This window comes from Petaurus breviceps, unplaced genomic scaffold (genome assembly GCF_028583685.1).
Source record: "Petaurus breviceps papuanus isolate PSGF00001 unplaced genomic scaffold, PetGlider_PUasm1.0 37, whole genome shotgun sequence".
Taxonomy (NCBI): domain Eukaryota; kingdom Metazoa; phylum Chordata; class Mammalia; order Diprotodontia; family Petauridae; genus Petaurus; species Petaurus breviceps.
Window position 1 is genome coordinate 46,338,388 of NW_027186296.1, and position 16,463 is coordinate 46,354,850.

The 16,463-nt window shown below is 35.7% G+C and overlaps 1 protein-coding gene across 7 annotated transcripts in view; it reads left to right on the forward strand.

The window, feature by feature from the left end:
- OTUD7A (OTU deubiquitinase 7A) overlaps positions 1-16,463 on the forward strand; it is a 420,410-nt gene that overhangs the window by 315,880 nt on the left and 88,067 nt on the right. For all 7 annotated transcript variants that reach the window (XM_069098405.1, XM_069098403.1, XM_069098404.1 and 4 more), the window contains one exon: positions 3,989-4,207. In XM_069098405.1, coding sequence (XP_068954506.1) covers positions 3,989-4,207 — 219 coding nt within the window. The remainder of the gene's footprint in view (positions 1-3,988; positions 4,208-16,463) is intronic.

The window sequence follows — 16,463 nt, forward strand, 5'->3', positions numbered from 1 at the left end:
CTTTCTTTCTTTCTTTCTTTCTTTCTTTCTTTCTTTCTTTCTTTCTTCTCTTTCTTGTATCATGTTACATTCATGTTTGTATTCCCCCTTCAAGCCCCAACTCCATTCCATTCAACTGTGAACTGCTAAAGAGAAGGTCTTAGTGTCATTTATCTTTGTATCTGCAGAACCTAGTTGTCTTTGTTGTACATAATAAGTGCCTAATAAATGTGAATTCAATGGCACTTAATCCACAGGCAACATGTAATTGACTTCCTATTCATGAAAACAGAATATGCAACTCATCAGGAATATGAAAATATTTAATAGTATATGTGTTGTTTGTTTCTATTAAAATATGCCAATGTTGAAATATGGTTTGCTAGAAATTTCTGTCTCTCTCAAAATCCAAGATGAGAGATATCTGAAAACCAGGTTTGGTGTAGGTTGTTGCATGATCTTCTGCCAATTCTTAAGCCTCATCTTTAGAACCTGTTTGACCAAAAGTAAATTAATATCATTTATGTCAACTACTTCCCTTTAAAAAAGAAAAACAGAAAGACAGGTGTGGGGGGGAAGAGAGGGAGGAAGATAGGAGAGAAGGAGAAAGGTGGGAGAGAGTCAGAAAGAAAAAAGGAGATAAGAGAGCACAAACTCCTTTTCTAAATGCTATCTAATTCTTTTCTAGTATATCTTTAAGGTATTCAGATGAGTGGAGGGGTTGGGGTGGAGATCAGGGGAAAAAGCACAAGTAGGAAAATTTCTTGCTAACAAGTAACCTAATTTGAAACAGATGTTGCAGGACCATTAGGTCCCAGTATCCGAACTACTTTATGAGTTTGTCATGAAGTTTTGAACAATACTAATAACGAACCTGTGATAATTTCATTTGGAAAAAGTAAAAAGAATGTTTGTCTTGTTAAAAAAAAAATGACTGTAATTGTAGCCTGGACCAGGAAGGAAATGTGTATTTTAAATGTGCTGTATTTCATAATTCTCACATTATAACAGCTGATTACTAAACACGAGTGTTTTGAAACATTTAAAATGTTTATATCAATCAAATATTTGTTGAGCACCTACTATCTGCAAGGCACTTGGTTAGATGTTTTAGATCTCTTCTTTTCACAGTTCTTCAGTAGTTCCCTTCCTCTCCATTCACCCAGTCTTCACCCTAGTTCAGACCCTCATCACTTCTTTCTTCTTACTAGTATGTTTTTCCAGTTATACCAAGAAAATTTTAAAGATTCATTTTTTTAAATTTACATAATATTTTATTTCCCCCCAATTACATGTAAAAATAATTTTTGGGGTTTTTTTTTGCTTTTTTTTGGAGGGCAATTGGGGTTAAGTGACTTGCCCAAGGTCACAAGGCTAGTTTTTGTGTTAAGTGTCTGAGGTCGGATTTGAACTCAGGTACTCCTGACTCCAGGGCCCATGCTCTATTCACTGCACCACCTCGCCACCCCAACAAAAACAATTTTTAACATTTGTTTTTAAGACTTTTAAGTTCCAAATTCTCCCCCTCCTCCACCCCCCTCACTGAGAAGGCAAGCATTTCTATGTAGGTTATACATGCGTAGTCATGCAAAACATAGATTGATATTAATCATGTTGTGAAAAAAAAGACCAAAAAACCCTCAAAAAAAATAAAGTAAAAAAAATTGATACATCATTTGTTCATTGTCTGGGGATGGACAGTATTTATTTTTTGTCTTATATCCTTCAGAGCTGTCTTGGACTATACTACTAAGAATAGCTAAGTCATTCATAGCTGATCATTTTACAATATTGCTGTTACTTTGTACACAGTACATTTCACTTTGCAGCTTATATAAGTCTTTCCAGGTTTTTCTGAGAGCGTCCCACTCATCATTTCTTTTCTATGATTTTATATTTTAAGTATTTCTAATTTTCAACACTCACTTCCACAAGATTTTAGTTCCAAATTTTCTCCCCATACTTGAAACCTACCTCCATGACTTGATGCCTATGTGATTTTGTTCATGGCACTTAACATTTGTGGTCCTCAATGTCCCTCATATGTCACATGATGATAGAAATACTGGCATTATCAACCTCATAGCATTGCCATAAGGATGGCCTGAGATAATGTGCTTTGTAAGCCAAAAGTACTCTCTAAATGTAAGTTGTTGTTCCTATTTTTATTGTTACTATTATTATTAGATTTGGTAACAGCATTCATTTGTTACTTTTGGAAAGAACAATATCAGTTCAGTGATGATGTTAAATTTTTATTTCAATTATTTCTACCTATTTGACCTTGGGCAAATCACTTAATTTTTCTCAACCCAAGATTTCTCATCTGTAGAAGGAGTTAGTAATAGCCTTCGAGGTCCTTTCTACCTGGGTCTATGATCCTATATTCACAAGTTGTTGGGTTTTGTTTTTTTATTACTATAACATTTTTATACAGGTACCTATAGTGGAAATTAAATTGAATAATACTAGGAAATTTGAATTGAAGAAACAATAAAACTAGCATGCTAATAATCAAAATTGATGAAGTGAATCGAAGAAAACTGCTTCTGAATGCTAAATCACAAATGGAAATATAATAGTTAACTATCTTTGATGTGACTTTCTTGATATCCTGATATGCCATGTGTGTTGTTATAACTTTTTTAGCCAATCTACATTCCAAACAAATTGTTAAGGCATTTTCAAATAAATTTTTTTTTAAATACTCATAAAAATTTAAAGCAAATGGGGCAGCCAGGTAGCACAGCAAGTAAGAGCACTGGCTCCAGTGTTGGGACGACCTGGAGATCTAATCCCGGGCTCAGACACTCAGCACCACACCCAGAAATAACTGGCCATGTAACCTTGAGCAAGTTACTTAACCCCGATTGCTTAAAAATTAAAAAAAAAAAATTTAAAGCAAAACTAATGAATGAATAGAAATTCCTTACCTGCCCCTTTCCTTCATGAAAATTGTTGTGAAGTTTCCTACAAGGTGTATTATTCCATCTAATATTGTCCCAAGTTATAACATATTTGTAATAGTCACATTCTTCACACAAAATAAGTAGCTCATAATATTATTAAAATTACAACAAAATTGACATAAAAACATAAGATTTTTTTTAAAACTTGCCTTGTTTGTAGTCTTCTGTTATCTGCCTTTAGACTTCAATAATCTGTCATCTGTTAGTAATGGAAAGTTTAAAATAGCATTACAAAAAATTTTATCATTGTATTGTTACTAAGATAACCAGGAGTTCATGGCTATTTCTCAGACCTTATAGCAACAATTGCTCCAAATAAAACTTCCCAGGATAAACATTTTTTAAATGATTTTTACTGCAAGGGTTCTGCTGAATTACATTTAAAGTAAAAGATTGTGTCACTCATTGAAGTTTTAAAACCTTTGCTTTAGAGAAATTCTATATTAGAGTTATTATTCCTAAGTAGGGCATGGCTTATAGGCATTTTATCACAAAATATAATATCGATGGGGGGAAAAACACAAAGGCTGCCTCGGTGTTTGAGGTCTGCATATTTCCACATATGTCATGTTTATCAGAACAAATAAAAAGAATCTGTCTTAAAATTGAAGTCACGATGGTTAGATCCAAAATAGATTGCCACCTGCTTTAAAGATAAAAACAAATTCCAATCTCTTTGATGTTATTTTAATGATATGAGATGATAGTTGTGCGTGGAATTTTGTTGGAATTTTGTTAGATACAGCTTGAGCTCAGAATGAACAAGAATGATGATCTTTTAGAATGTTAATAGATATTTGTTCTATTAAACTTTTACCAATCATCTTTCCAAGTAGCTTGATATAATGAGTGAGAATTATTTGCGAAGTGTTATTTATTCAACACAGCTTCTTAAATACATGTTGAAAAAGATATATATTGACTAGAAGGGGCAGTATTTGATGGGGAGGGTATTATATATAAATAAGCAAATCTACACATGGTGGTTTGGGGCTGGCATTTACAAGCCACTTAGGTATCATCATTCTTTTTCTTCCTAGAAAAACGTCTTTCCAGAGGTATTTCTCATGCCAGCTCAGCCATAGTCTCCCTTGCCCGATCCCATGTGGCCAATGAATGCAGCAATGAACAATTTCCCCTGGAGATGCCCATCTACACATTCCAACTGCCAGACCTCAGTGTATATAGTGAAGACTTCAGAAGCTTCATTGAACGTGATTTAATTGAACAGGCAACAATGGTTGCCTTGGAGCAGGCAGGTAAGTAAATTCATTTGGTGATAGTAGATAGATGACCTGGCTCTTTGTCTTTCATTTAATTTTAATATTAGAGCTGGTATAGCTTTTAAACTAAGAAAATAAGATAAGCAACAAAAAGAACATTCCTATCCTTTTACATGAGTTCATTTGTTCTTTGCTATATTCCATTCCAAATCAATTCTGGCTATCCTGAGCCAAGCGTCATTCTCAGTAAAAAGTCATGCTTCTAACATATCTTTAGTTGAATAGTTTAAAATTATATGTGATATTTGGCCTTCTCTATTTTTTTGCCTTTTTTTTGGAGGACAGTTGGGGTTAAGTGACTTGCTCAAGGTCACACAGCTAGTAAGTGTTAAGTGTCTGAGGCCAGATTTGAACTCAGGTCCTCCTGACTTCAGGACTGGTACTCTATTCACTGCACCACCTAGCCACCCCTTCTCAATTTTTTTGCTCCTAACTCCATGACTTTTGAAAATTGATGTTTTATTAGCTCTACACCATGCAAAATAAGAATTGCTCAGATTCCTCAAGAGGAGAAGCTGTTTCATCTTCATCTTTGTACTCAGCTCCAAGCATGGAGTGTCTCACATAGTAAACATTTAGTAAAGATTTGTTATAGTGAATTGAATTTGCCTTTATTTTCCTCTCCTGTAACTTTTCCTCTAGTATCCCCGTATTCTACAGACAAGAGAAAAACAGTACTGACTCTAACCTGGCACCAGTTTTGTCCTTACTTTCCATCCAGTGTTGCCAATTTCCTACTGGTGGCATAGAGTTACATAGTAAATAACCAAGTAAATCAATTTGCCCTTTGAAGAAGGGTATGGGGGAAAAATCCAAAATGTTTAAGACAAATCTAGGTTTTTCTCCAGGTACAACAGCTTATACTGAGCTCATGAGAAGTTGCATAATATTTTGCTTCTCAATTTATGTTGTGATTCTTTGCCCTAAAAATATTTCTAAAGAAAACTCACTCATTAACCAAAACTATAGTGGTGAAGAGGCACATAGAAGTATAGAACTTAAAGTTTTAATGTTCAATAGACATCCATCACATAGCTCAACCTTCCCATTTTATATAAGAAGAAACTGAGGAACCAGGTAAAGTGATGTGCCACGTTCATACAGCTAGTTGGTTTTAGTGCCCAAGCAGACTAATGTCTGTTTACTATCAGTCTACCACACTTGATCTTAATAGCAAAGTTACAATGGGGTTCAACTGAGTTTTTGGTTGAGTGAGGTGGAAATGGTGGTATAGCATGATGCATGACAATAATCACCTGTCCTCATGGGACAACTCAATTATTAAGCCAGTGGCTGATGAAGGTGTGAGACTACGCTAACTCTTAATTTGTAGATACTGACAAACAAGAAATAGAAGTTATATGTATTTTAAACTAAGTTTGAATGAATATCAGGACCTGAGTTCAAGTTCAGCAACAGACAATTTACTAGCTATGTGACCCAGGGCAAGTCATTTAATCTGTTTGCCTCAGTTACCTCAATTGCAAAATGAGGGAAATAACATATCTACCTCCCATCATTGTAGTGAGCATCAAATGAGATAATATTTGGAAAGCACTTAGCATAGTGCCAGGCACAAAGTATAGGCCATATAAATGCTTATTCCCTCCCCCTTTTCACTAAAAAAATCTATTCCCAGAGGGGAGAAGTCAACCCATCCTTGTGGGACCCTGATTGGAGCTGGAAGTACAAGGTCAAAGAGTGGGTTCAGAGAAGGTGCTCAAATAGAATTAGTCAATTAAAGTAGAATCTTTTCAAAAATGCCTAGGCCATGGGACTTTCAAAAATGTAATCTATGTTAGGATCCATAGGAAATAAGTTATATTTTATAGGATGCTTTCTCAAGCCCTCTTTTCTCTCTAGCCCCTTTTACTTTAACCTTATATACTACACCTTTTATTTATCTTGAGTCCTTCAATAACTTAAGGATAATTTATCATTGTATGAGTTGCCAGTTCTCTGTCTTTCTACCCCCATTGTGCTTTGGAATCCACTACCTTTGCCAATCACCCAGGATACATTGCTAACTCACAGCACCTCCTGCTAAGAGTGACAAAAGTAGATAGCAATTGCAGCCTTGTATTTTATTGCCAAGGAGATCTGTTTTCTTTTTCTTCAAGGAAGTATTTTTTTTGTTGCTACCACATATGTATTCTGTGGCCACATGTTATTTTTATGGCGACATATTAGAAAGGGCAGAGCCAAATTTAAGGTAAAAAAAAATCCTTCTTACTCTCTCCCATTGAACTGATGTCACATTTGGTTAGCTTCTGTCTTGTCTTCAGGGGTGATGGACATGGGCACCTTATTTAGAAATGTGTAGTAAGCCATCTGTTAAAGTCTCAAGTTAATTGATTCCATTGCCTTGTATGAATCAGAGGAACATTTCTTTGGAAAGTCAAAAGAAATGACTAATAACTCTCAGACCATAACAAAACCTAAGCCGACATTGAAAAGTTTTGCATACCATTTTTTCCTTTTGGGGAATTCTGGTTTTCAAAAGAACATTTAAAAAGTACCATTCTCTGCAGCATCAATTTCTTTCTTTCTTTCTTCCTTTCTTTCTTCCTTTCTTTCTTTCTTTCCTTCTTTCTTCCTTTCCTTCTTTCTTTCTTTCTTTCTTAGTTAAGTTATTCTTCAGGTACAATTGTAACAACTACAGATCACAGCCAAAAGTTTGAAAAAAAACTGGACCATGTAAATGACTTCTGTAGAAGTTGTTTCTAAATCAAATTTTGAAATTTGTAAGATGTTTTTATAGTTGGCTTACCATTCAAGGAGTGATGAGAAGAGGTGACAGTTAACTAAGAAAAATGTCTTTATGGATGTAATCCATCAACAACTTGGATTAATAGAATTATTCAGATATGTATCATTCTTAAACATTTCTCTCCTGATTTCATTACTTTTAAGAATTACCTGAATGTGTTGTCTTCCTTCAAGGTTCAGTTCAAATATATACTTTCTTAGTGATTACTTATTTCTCTTATCCCTTCTTCCAGTGATATTTCCATTTTTTCCCATCATTTCTTACCTTATGCTATGCTTAGTCTATGTGTATGTTGTTATTCCCCCACCTTAGCCCTGATGAAACGTTAAGTTCTGAGAGACAGAGATGGTTTCTTTTTGTTGTTGTTTTTGTGTGCCAATAGCCAACATAATGTTTTGCCCATAGGCAGCACTTAACAAACATTTGTTAAATTGCTGAATTTGTCTAGTCCAAGGCAAACTCCTAAAGTTCTTTGCACTTCACAAAGAAATTGCCTTTGCTATTGGTATTCAGAGGTAATTGAAATGTGATTGAATATGTGGTCTAAATTGAGTGTCAAAGAAATGGAAAATTCTTTAGTTGTACTTTTACAAAAAGCAATCTCCCCCTGCTTAGGAAAGATTCAGGAGTTTATAGTTTTGCCATATTGTCTGGATTAATCACTTTTTAAGGGGTACATTTCAGATGTTGCAATTGAATAGAATTGGTTTGTTGACAACTTGTTGCTTTTTATTGGGATCAAAGTCCATATATAAACTTTAGAGTCCCAGAATGTTAATTACTTAGCTCATGGTCATGGCAAGTGAAATACTCAACCTCTTTTAAGAGACTAAATATCTTTCATTTATACAGTTACCCTTGTGTCTGAAATGATTCAGGATAAATTTTAGTAACAACTCATTTTCACAATTTGCTGTATCTGAGGCACTATGAAACATCAGACATGCTTCCTTCCTGTTTAAAAAAAAAAAACTTTTGAGAGTAATTAGGTATAATCAAACATTTACATTCTTGCTTCCCAGAAGTTGTCTAGTGGGCTGATGAACATCAAATGAATAATTCAAGAAAACATTCATAGCCCAATGGAGACCCTGAGAAGGGTAGGAGGAAGGAGGGTATCAGAATCAGTGTGGTAAAAGAGTTCAACTAAGTTGTGGAAGATAAATAACTTTTAAAAATAGTGTTCACATACATATTAGTGCTTGATAGGCCTTCGTTCCAAACGGTAGCCCATTTGAACTAATCAAATCACAATATCCTTCATTAGGGTACTGAAACATATAATTTCAGAGTAGAAATTAATATCTTTTTTTAAAGAGAAAGATTTACTATTTAATTTGATCCTTGGAGTCAATAGGAAAGTAACATTAAAATGTAATTTTTAGAGGTTTTGAGAATAGATGGTTTGAAAGGTCATGGTGCTAATTGGTTTGCCTCCAGGAAAGGCTCTACTTATACTATGTTATTCCAATTTTTTGAGTTCTCCATTTTTGGAGATTCCACACTCTCCCTTGTGATGAGAAATTCCTTCTTATCATCTAGCATACATCTCAGTTACAGTAAAAGCCTGTTTTTTTTCTTTTTCCTTACCACAGGAGAGTTGGAATATGGCCAGTCAACTTCTTTCTCATCCTGTCTCCTCCTTATGGTTGAAAACGGTTAAGTCATTCTTCCTTCAGTTTTCCAAGTAAAATGATCCTAGTCCATTCACCTTTTCTCCTTATAAGCTATATCCATTAGTGTATAGGGTCTTACTCCCCCAGGAAAGGACTATTCCTTTTCCAAATCTCTTTTTGTGCTTTCTTTATTTTGCTCTAGTTTGTTTTAGGATATATTGGATTTCACTCTATAGATTATAAGATCTTTGAAAGCAGAAACCAGTGTCTAATCTTTGTATCTCCCAAAAATTTCAGACAATACTCTGCACATGGTGGATACTTTTAAAATATATGTTGAATTGTATTTCAAAACTTCATTTTAAGCATTTTGAAAATATATCAGAACACTCTAGCCAAGATAACTGCTTGAAAAAGAGATAGACTTCCTACTTGGCACTTACCTACTCTAGCAAAATCATGAAATTCACACCAGATGGATGAATGATCAAGAAATTCCAGTGAAAAACTATAGGAAGTAATTTTTCCATCCCAAAACCATAGAAGGCCTCATCTAGAAGCCAATGGACAGTAGGAAAGAGGAGTGCTAACAAAAGTCAATGCTTAATCTGGCAAACAAGCACAACTTCCTAAAACAACCAGTGAAGGACCAAAGATACTGTAGACTACAGTATACTATGTTTGAAGGCAACAAAAGTACAAACCTTAAAGAAATCCCTGAGGAGGTCAGAAAACCCTAGGAAGCAAAGAGTGGCAGAGACCAAAATGTATGAAAATGCTCAGACCAGGAAAGCCCAGACATCCAGGAATTCAAAAGTCCATAAGTATCCCTAAGATGCTGAGGATCAGTGATCCTATTTTTTTTTGGTCTCAACTCCTTTATACCCTTAAAAATTATTGAGGATACCTCACAAAGAATTTTTCTTTATGTGAATTATATCTATCAATATTGGCTGATTTAGAAATTAAAACCTCTGTATTATTATGAAAATAGTTTTGACCTCACAGACCCCCAAAAGGACCTTGGGACCCTGAGGGGTCCCTAGGTCACACTTTGAAAAACACTGCAGTAGAAGACCCTGAAGATTAAGCATTCTGAACATCAAAGATTCAGAGGGGGATACCCCTGGGAGCTTGAGGTCCAAAGTACTTAAGGAGAGATAGAACAGGGCTAACCACTCAACCTAAAAGCAGACAAGGGTACACATCATGACACTGGCAGAAAGCCCGAATTTGATAATTAAAGCTACAGAAGATAAGTAAATCAAAGAGAATACCAGTCAGTATTAAAAAAAAAATTATTGCTGATCTAAATATGCCTGTACCTACACCCCCAGAAGAGAAAATAACTCTATAATTGCTATCAGTAGAGACTCAAAATATGTATTCTCCACAAGGGCTATATAAATACTTAGAAGAAATGAAGCACGGATTTTAAAAAAAGGAAATATAAGATCTAGGAGAAAGAATTGGAAGGAAAATAAATAGCTTAGAAGAAAAAGTGGTAAACCTCACCTAGAAATGGATTTTTCTGAAAACTAGAATAAATTAGAAATCAGTGACTCCACAAGAAAGCAAAAATATTGGAACAAAATCAAAATATTGAAAACAATAGAAAGAATATGTAAAATAACTGATATCAAAAATAACTGACCTAGAAAAGAGGTCAGGGAGATAGAGGAATCATTGGACTCCCTGAAAAGATGACTTTTTTTTTTTCAAAAAGCCTAAACATTTTATTTCAAGAAAGCATAAATGAAAACTGCCCAAGTCAATTAGAACCAGAGGAAAAAGTGAAGATAAAAAGAATTCATCAATGAGGTCCTAAAAAAAAAAAAAGAGGAATGTCATAGCCAAAATCCAGAGTTCCCATATCAAAGAAAAAAGTTCTACAAGTGTCCAGAAAGGAGTTCAGATGCCAAGGAATCAGAGTCAGGATCACATAAGACTTGGTAGCTTCTACTAAAAAAAAATGAGAAAATCATGGAATATGATGTTCCAAAAGGCAAAAGATGAAGGATTGAAAACTATAAAATAACAAACTGCAAAGCTAAATAATTCTGGGGGTCAAAGCCAAGATGGCAGAGTAAAAGCAGGAACTTTCTTGAGCTCATCCCTCAATCCCCTCCAAACACTTGTAAAACATGACTCTAAAATTTTACAGTTACAGAACCCACAAAATGACAGAGTGAAACACATCTCCAGCTGACAACAACCTGGCAGGCCAACAGGAAAGGTCTATCACACTTGTCTAGTACTGGAGCACAGTCCTGTGAGGGCCTCACCAACACAGACAGGGCTAGAGCAGGCTTCAGGGGACTGAATCACTGACAGCTGTGGCAGTTTCTAGACTTCTTAACTCACAAGCACCAAAGACAAAGTGGAAGGTCAAGGGGAAACTCTGTTGGACCTAGATGAGAGAAGCTCGCTCTGGCCCCAGCCCCAGGGTAATTGCTGGTGGTGGCAGCAACAGCAGCAGCAGCAACTGCTGCTTCTGGAGCTCCAGGCCCACAAATGGTGGGGGGATTAAGTGGCTGATAAGAGAACAATAGCAGGAATATCTTTGCTGGCCCTGAGGCAGGATTCAAGAGAATTTTGCCCTGCTTGGATCTGGGTGGCAGTTTTGAATGGTGGTCCTGGGGTGAGGAGGAGCACTGGCATGGCAGAGCTTATGGTGGCTGTCGAGAGGGAGTCCTCCTCACAGTTCTGAGGGAAAAAAAGTGCTTGTGGTCACTCACAGACAAGACCACAGGCCAAGAGAAAAGTAAACACCTCTCCTTTGATCATATCACCTTAGAAGAACTGAAAATTTATAGGTGCATAGAAGTAGCTCTGACAAAAGCTCTGACAACCCCATAAAATTAAGACAGAGCACTCTCCACTCTGGAAGCAGAGACCTACATTGGCAAAGAGTCCAAAAATCAAGTAATTGTCTGGGGAAATGAGCAAACCGAGGGAAAAAAATCATACTATAGAATCTTTGTTTGGTGACAAAGAAGAACAAAACATAGGACCAGAAGAAGACAACAAAGTCAAAACTCCTACATCAAAAACCTTCAAGAAAAATATGAATTGGTCACAGACCACAGAGGAACTCAAAAAGGATTTTGAAAGTCAAGTAAGAGAAGTAGAGAAAAAATTGGGAAAAGAAATGAGAGTGATACAAGATAATCATGAAAAATGAGTCAATAGCTTGTTAAAAGAGGCCCAAAAAGTTACTGAAAAAAAATAATACCTTAAAACATAGACTAACTCAAATGGCAAAAGAAGTACAAAAAAACAATAAGGAGAAGAATGCCTTAAAAACAGAATTGGTCAAATGGAAAAGGAGGCCCAAAAGCTCACTGAAGAAAATAATTCCTTCAAAATTAGAATGGAGCAAATGGAAGCAAATGACTTTATGAGAAATCAAGATATTATAAAACGGATCCAAAAGAATGAAAAAATAGAAGGCAATGTGAAATATCTCATCAGAAAAACAACTGACCTGGAAAACATATCCAGGAGAGGTAATTTAAAAATTACTGGACTACCTGAAAGCCATGATCAAAAAAAGAATCTAGATATCATCTTTCAAGAAATTACCAAAGGAAAACTTCCCTGATATTCTAGAACCAGAGGGTAAAATAGAAACTGGAAGAATCCACTCATTGCCTCTTTGAAAAAGATCCCAAAAAGAAAACTCCTAGGAATATTGTAGTCAAATTCCAGAGTTCCTAGGTCAAGGAGAAAATATTACAAACAGTCAGGAAGAAACAATTTGAGTATTATGGAAACACAATCAGGATAATACAAGATCTAGTAGCTTCTAAATTAAGGGATCGAAGGGCTTGGAATATATATTCCAGAGGTCAAAGGAGCTAGGATTAAAAACAAGAATCACCTACCCAACAAAACTGAATATAATACTTTAGGAGAAAATATGGACATTCAGTTAAATAAAGGACTTTCAAGAATTCCTGATGAGAAGACCAGAACTAAACAGAAAATTTGACTTTAAATACAAAAATCAAGAGAAGGTAAACAGGAAAGAGAAAACATAAGGAACTTATTAAAGTTAAACTGTTTACATTCCTACATGGAAAGACATTTGTAACTCATGACACTTTTCTCAGTATTAGGATAGTTGAAAGGAATATAATATATGTATATATACATATATATGTATATATAGACAGAGGGCACAGGGTAAGTTGAATATGAAGGAATGATATCTAAAAAATAAAATTAAGGGGTGAGAGAGGAATATATTGGGAGAAGGAGAAAGGGAGAGATAGAATAGGGTATATTGTTTCACATAAAAGAGGCAAGAGAAAGCTTCAATGAAGGGGAAGAGCAGGGAGGTAAAAGGGAATGAGTCAACCTTACTCATTGGATTTGGCTTAAGGAGGGAAAAGCATAAACACTTAATTGGGTATCTTACCCTGCAAGAAAGTATGGGAGAAGGGAATAAGAGGAGGGATGATAGAAATGAAGGCATATTGGGGGAGGGGGTAGTCAGAAGCAAGCACTTGAAAAGGGACAGGGTCAAAGGAGTAAATAGAATAAAAGGGAGCAGGATAGTATGGAGGGAAATATAATCTTTCACATTATGACTACTATGGAAATGTTTTGCATAACTACCCATGTATAACCTATATTGAATTGCTTGTCTTATCAGTGGGGGTGGGTGAGGAGAGAAGAAGGGAAAGAATCTGGAACTCAAAAGTTTAAAAACAATTGTTAAAAATATTTACATACAACTGGGAAATAAGACATACAGGCAATGTGGTATAGAAATTCATTTTGTCCTACAAGAAAGTAAGGGGTAAAGGGGATAAGGAGGAGGATGGAAGGGATAGAAGGAGGGCAGACTTGGGGAAGAGGTGATCAGTATGCATGCCAGCTTGGGGGTAAGGGAGAGATGGGGAGAAAATTTGGAATCAAAACCTCATGGAAATGAATGTTGAAAAATAAAAATAAATTTTTTAAAAACTCTGGGAAAAAAATTTTTTTAAAGCTAAACAATTCCACAGGGTAGTTTTTTAATGAATTTTTAATGGAATTAGAGGGTTTGCAAGGATTTCTGATGAAATGGCCAGAGCCAAGTAGGAACTTTGAAATACAGAGAAATCTAGAAAGGTAAATTTATTTGAGCAATTATAAGTTGTGTGATGATGTAATGCTAACATTATAATGGGAGGAGAAGAAACCAATGTTCAGGAAGAACCTTAATGTCTTCACAGAGTATTGAGTGAATTAAGAAAAAAACAGAGGTAGGGAATATGTGGTTTCTGTTCTGGGGATTTAAAAAAGAGGAAAGAGCAGGTCAGGAAGAGGTAAATGAACATCTTTTTGTATAAAGGAGAAAGAAGAAGGGTAGAACTTGCTACTTTTCATATTTGAAATTTATGAGAAGAATATATAAACACAGAGTCAAGTGACTATCAGATGAATCTAAGACAAAGGAGGATTGAGCACACATGTATATAGTTATCCTTTGTACATCACAGTGAATAGGGACCTGTGCGCCCATCACCCCGTGATCTGGAAAATCAATGTACAAGTTGTTGATCCTTCCTACCTATGAGAGAAGTCTTCATTTTTTCTTTTTCTTTCAAGGGATGTTTACAGTATCTTACTGTAAAATTTGAGCATTTGGTCATAGGTTCTGTGTAGTCTGCTAGCCTCTGCATGTCGTTTGTGGCTTCCCCCAAATTTCCCATTTAATTTCTTATGCCCACTCAGGATATATTGAAACCACAAAGGGGAAAGTTGTAATGTAGAAGGGATAACTGTACACTCAGACAGCTTGGTAGAGAAATATATCAAACTAAAGAAGTAAATAAGCAGGGATAGGAGGAAAAGGGCTTAACAAGGAGGATATTATTGGGGAGAGAAAAATCCTGCCCACCTCATAAGTTAATTGTGAGGAACACACGAGATAATATGTACACAAGAACTTTAGAAACGTGAAGTACTATGTGCAAAGGTGAAGTATTATTATGTAAATTCTTATAAATTTCAGCTAAAAGAAATTAAGTAGACATCATACTTTCTGACATTGTAACATAAGTAGGGAATAGTTTCAACCACCACTGGAGAACAACAAAAGATAAGCCTTCTCTCTCTGCATTACATCATCATCATCACCACCATTATTATTAAATGAAATAATTACTTAATCATTTCATTATTACTAAATAAGATAATAATTGTAAAGCACTTAGCACAGTGCCTAGAACATAGTTAAGTGCTATAGAAATTATAGTTATTGTTATTAATGACAATAGTAGTAATAATAGATAGCATTTACATAGTGCTTTAAGTATTACAAAGTACTTTACATATGTTATCATATTTGATACTTACAATCACTTTGGGAGGTAGCTACTACATTATCACCATTTTACAGATGAGGAAAGTGAGGCTGGAAGGTTAAGTGACTTGCTCAGGATAGCACAGCTAATAAACATCTGAGGCAGAATTCAAATTCAAGTTCTCTTGCCTCCAAGTCTAGAACTCTGCTGTTACTACCTAACTGCTCCCAAATTCAGGAATAGCTAATATTTACATAGCCTTTTGCTACCAAACAATTTACATTACATTTGTCCTCTTAGATGAGCCTCATAGCAAATGGTAGTATAACAAGTATATTTTACAAAGGAGGAAACTGAGGCTCCGGTTTGTTAAGTGACTTGCCCAAGGTCACACAGATACTAAGTGACAGAGCCAGAATTTGAACCTAGTCCTTCTGACACCAAATCCAATAAATCTTTCATTTCTATCTTCCCAGTAGACCACACTGTCTCAGGATTATTTGTTCTATTCTAGACATTACAACAGCAAAACAATTTTAAAATCCATGGCTCAGGGTTTCTGAGGCTGGGTAAAATATAAACTCAGCATCATACTGTCCTTAGTCACACACCAGAACTGCCTGTCCAAATCAAGTACTTCAAGGGGTGGCTTGTTCCATCATCATCATCTTTACTGTGATTTGTATTCTGAACACTGGTCTCATTCTGTTCCATGACTGAAATATTTATGTACCAAGCCCTAGGATAAATACTTATTTGGCTGTGTGGTTTTAGTTGTTCCCTGCATTGTGCCTTTCAAGGACAGACATTAGTGATGGATCACCTCCTAGAATTCCCTGGGTAATGAATTGAATATCAACATACCAAGTCAAAAAGAGAGTTTCTACTTGTAAGTCCTCTGGCTGAAGGACAGATACTGTCATGTACACCATGGCAAGGTTTTGGGGAAGCAAAAAGCACTGGACCAAGAGATTCCATTGGCTATGTAGTGTGGAATAGACTGTCATCCAGCTGATCCGTTTCCATAATTTCCTGACACATCACTTTATGAACATGGTAAAGGCCAAGAAACATGTGGACCATCCCACTGGGTGTTCCATTGCTCACTACATCCTCCCTTTGGAAAATATCAGGCTGTTTCTAGGTACTTCTCTCCAATGGTGAGGATAAAAGAATATTGAGCTGACACTCTGGACAGTCCCCTCCTCCATGGGCAACCAAACATGTGAAGATCTGAATTTAATATCAGGGTGGCCAAAATATTTGAACTGACCATAAAGCTACCAGAGTGCTTCCTTTATGGTAACCCAATTCAAGCAATGATAGAATGACCTGATGGAGGAAGGAAGGAAGGGCAGCATAAAACCTGAAGCAGTCTCCAAACTGCTGAAATGAACAAAAGTCAAAACTGGAAAAAAGTCAAATGAGGGAATTGGCATTGTGGAATAGCTCTTCTCCCCTCAAAAATGAGTTTGCTTGGACAACATTTTTTAACCAAATTGAGACAAATGAATTTATGTGCCTAGAAATAGCCTAGAGCAAAATGT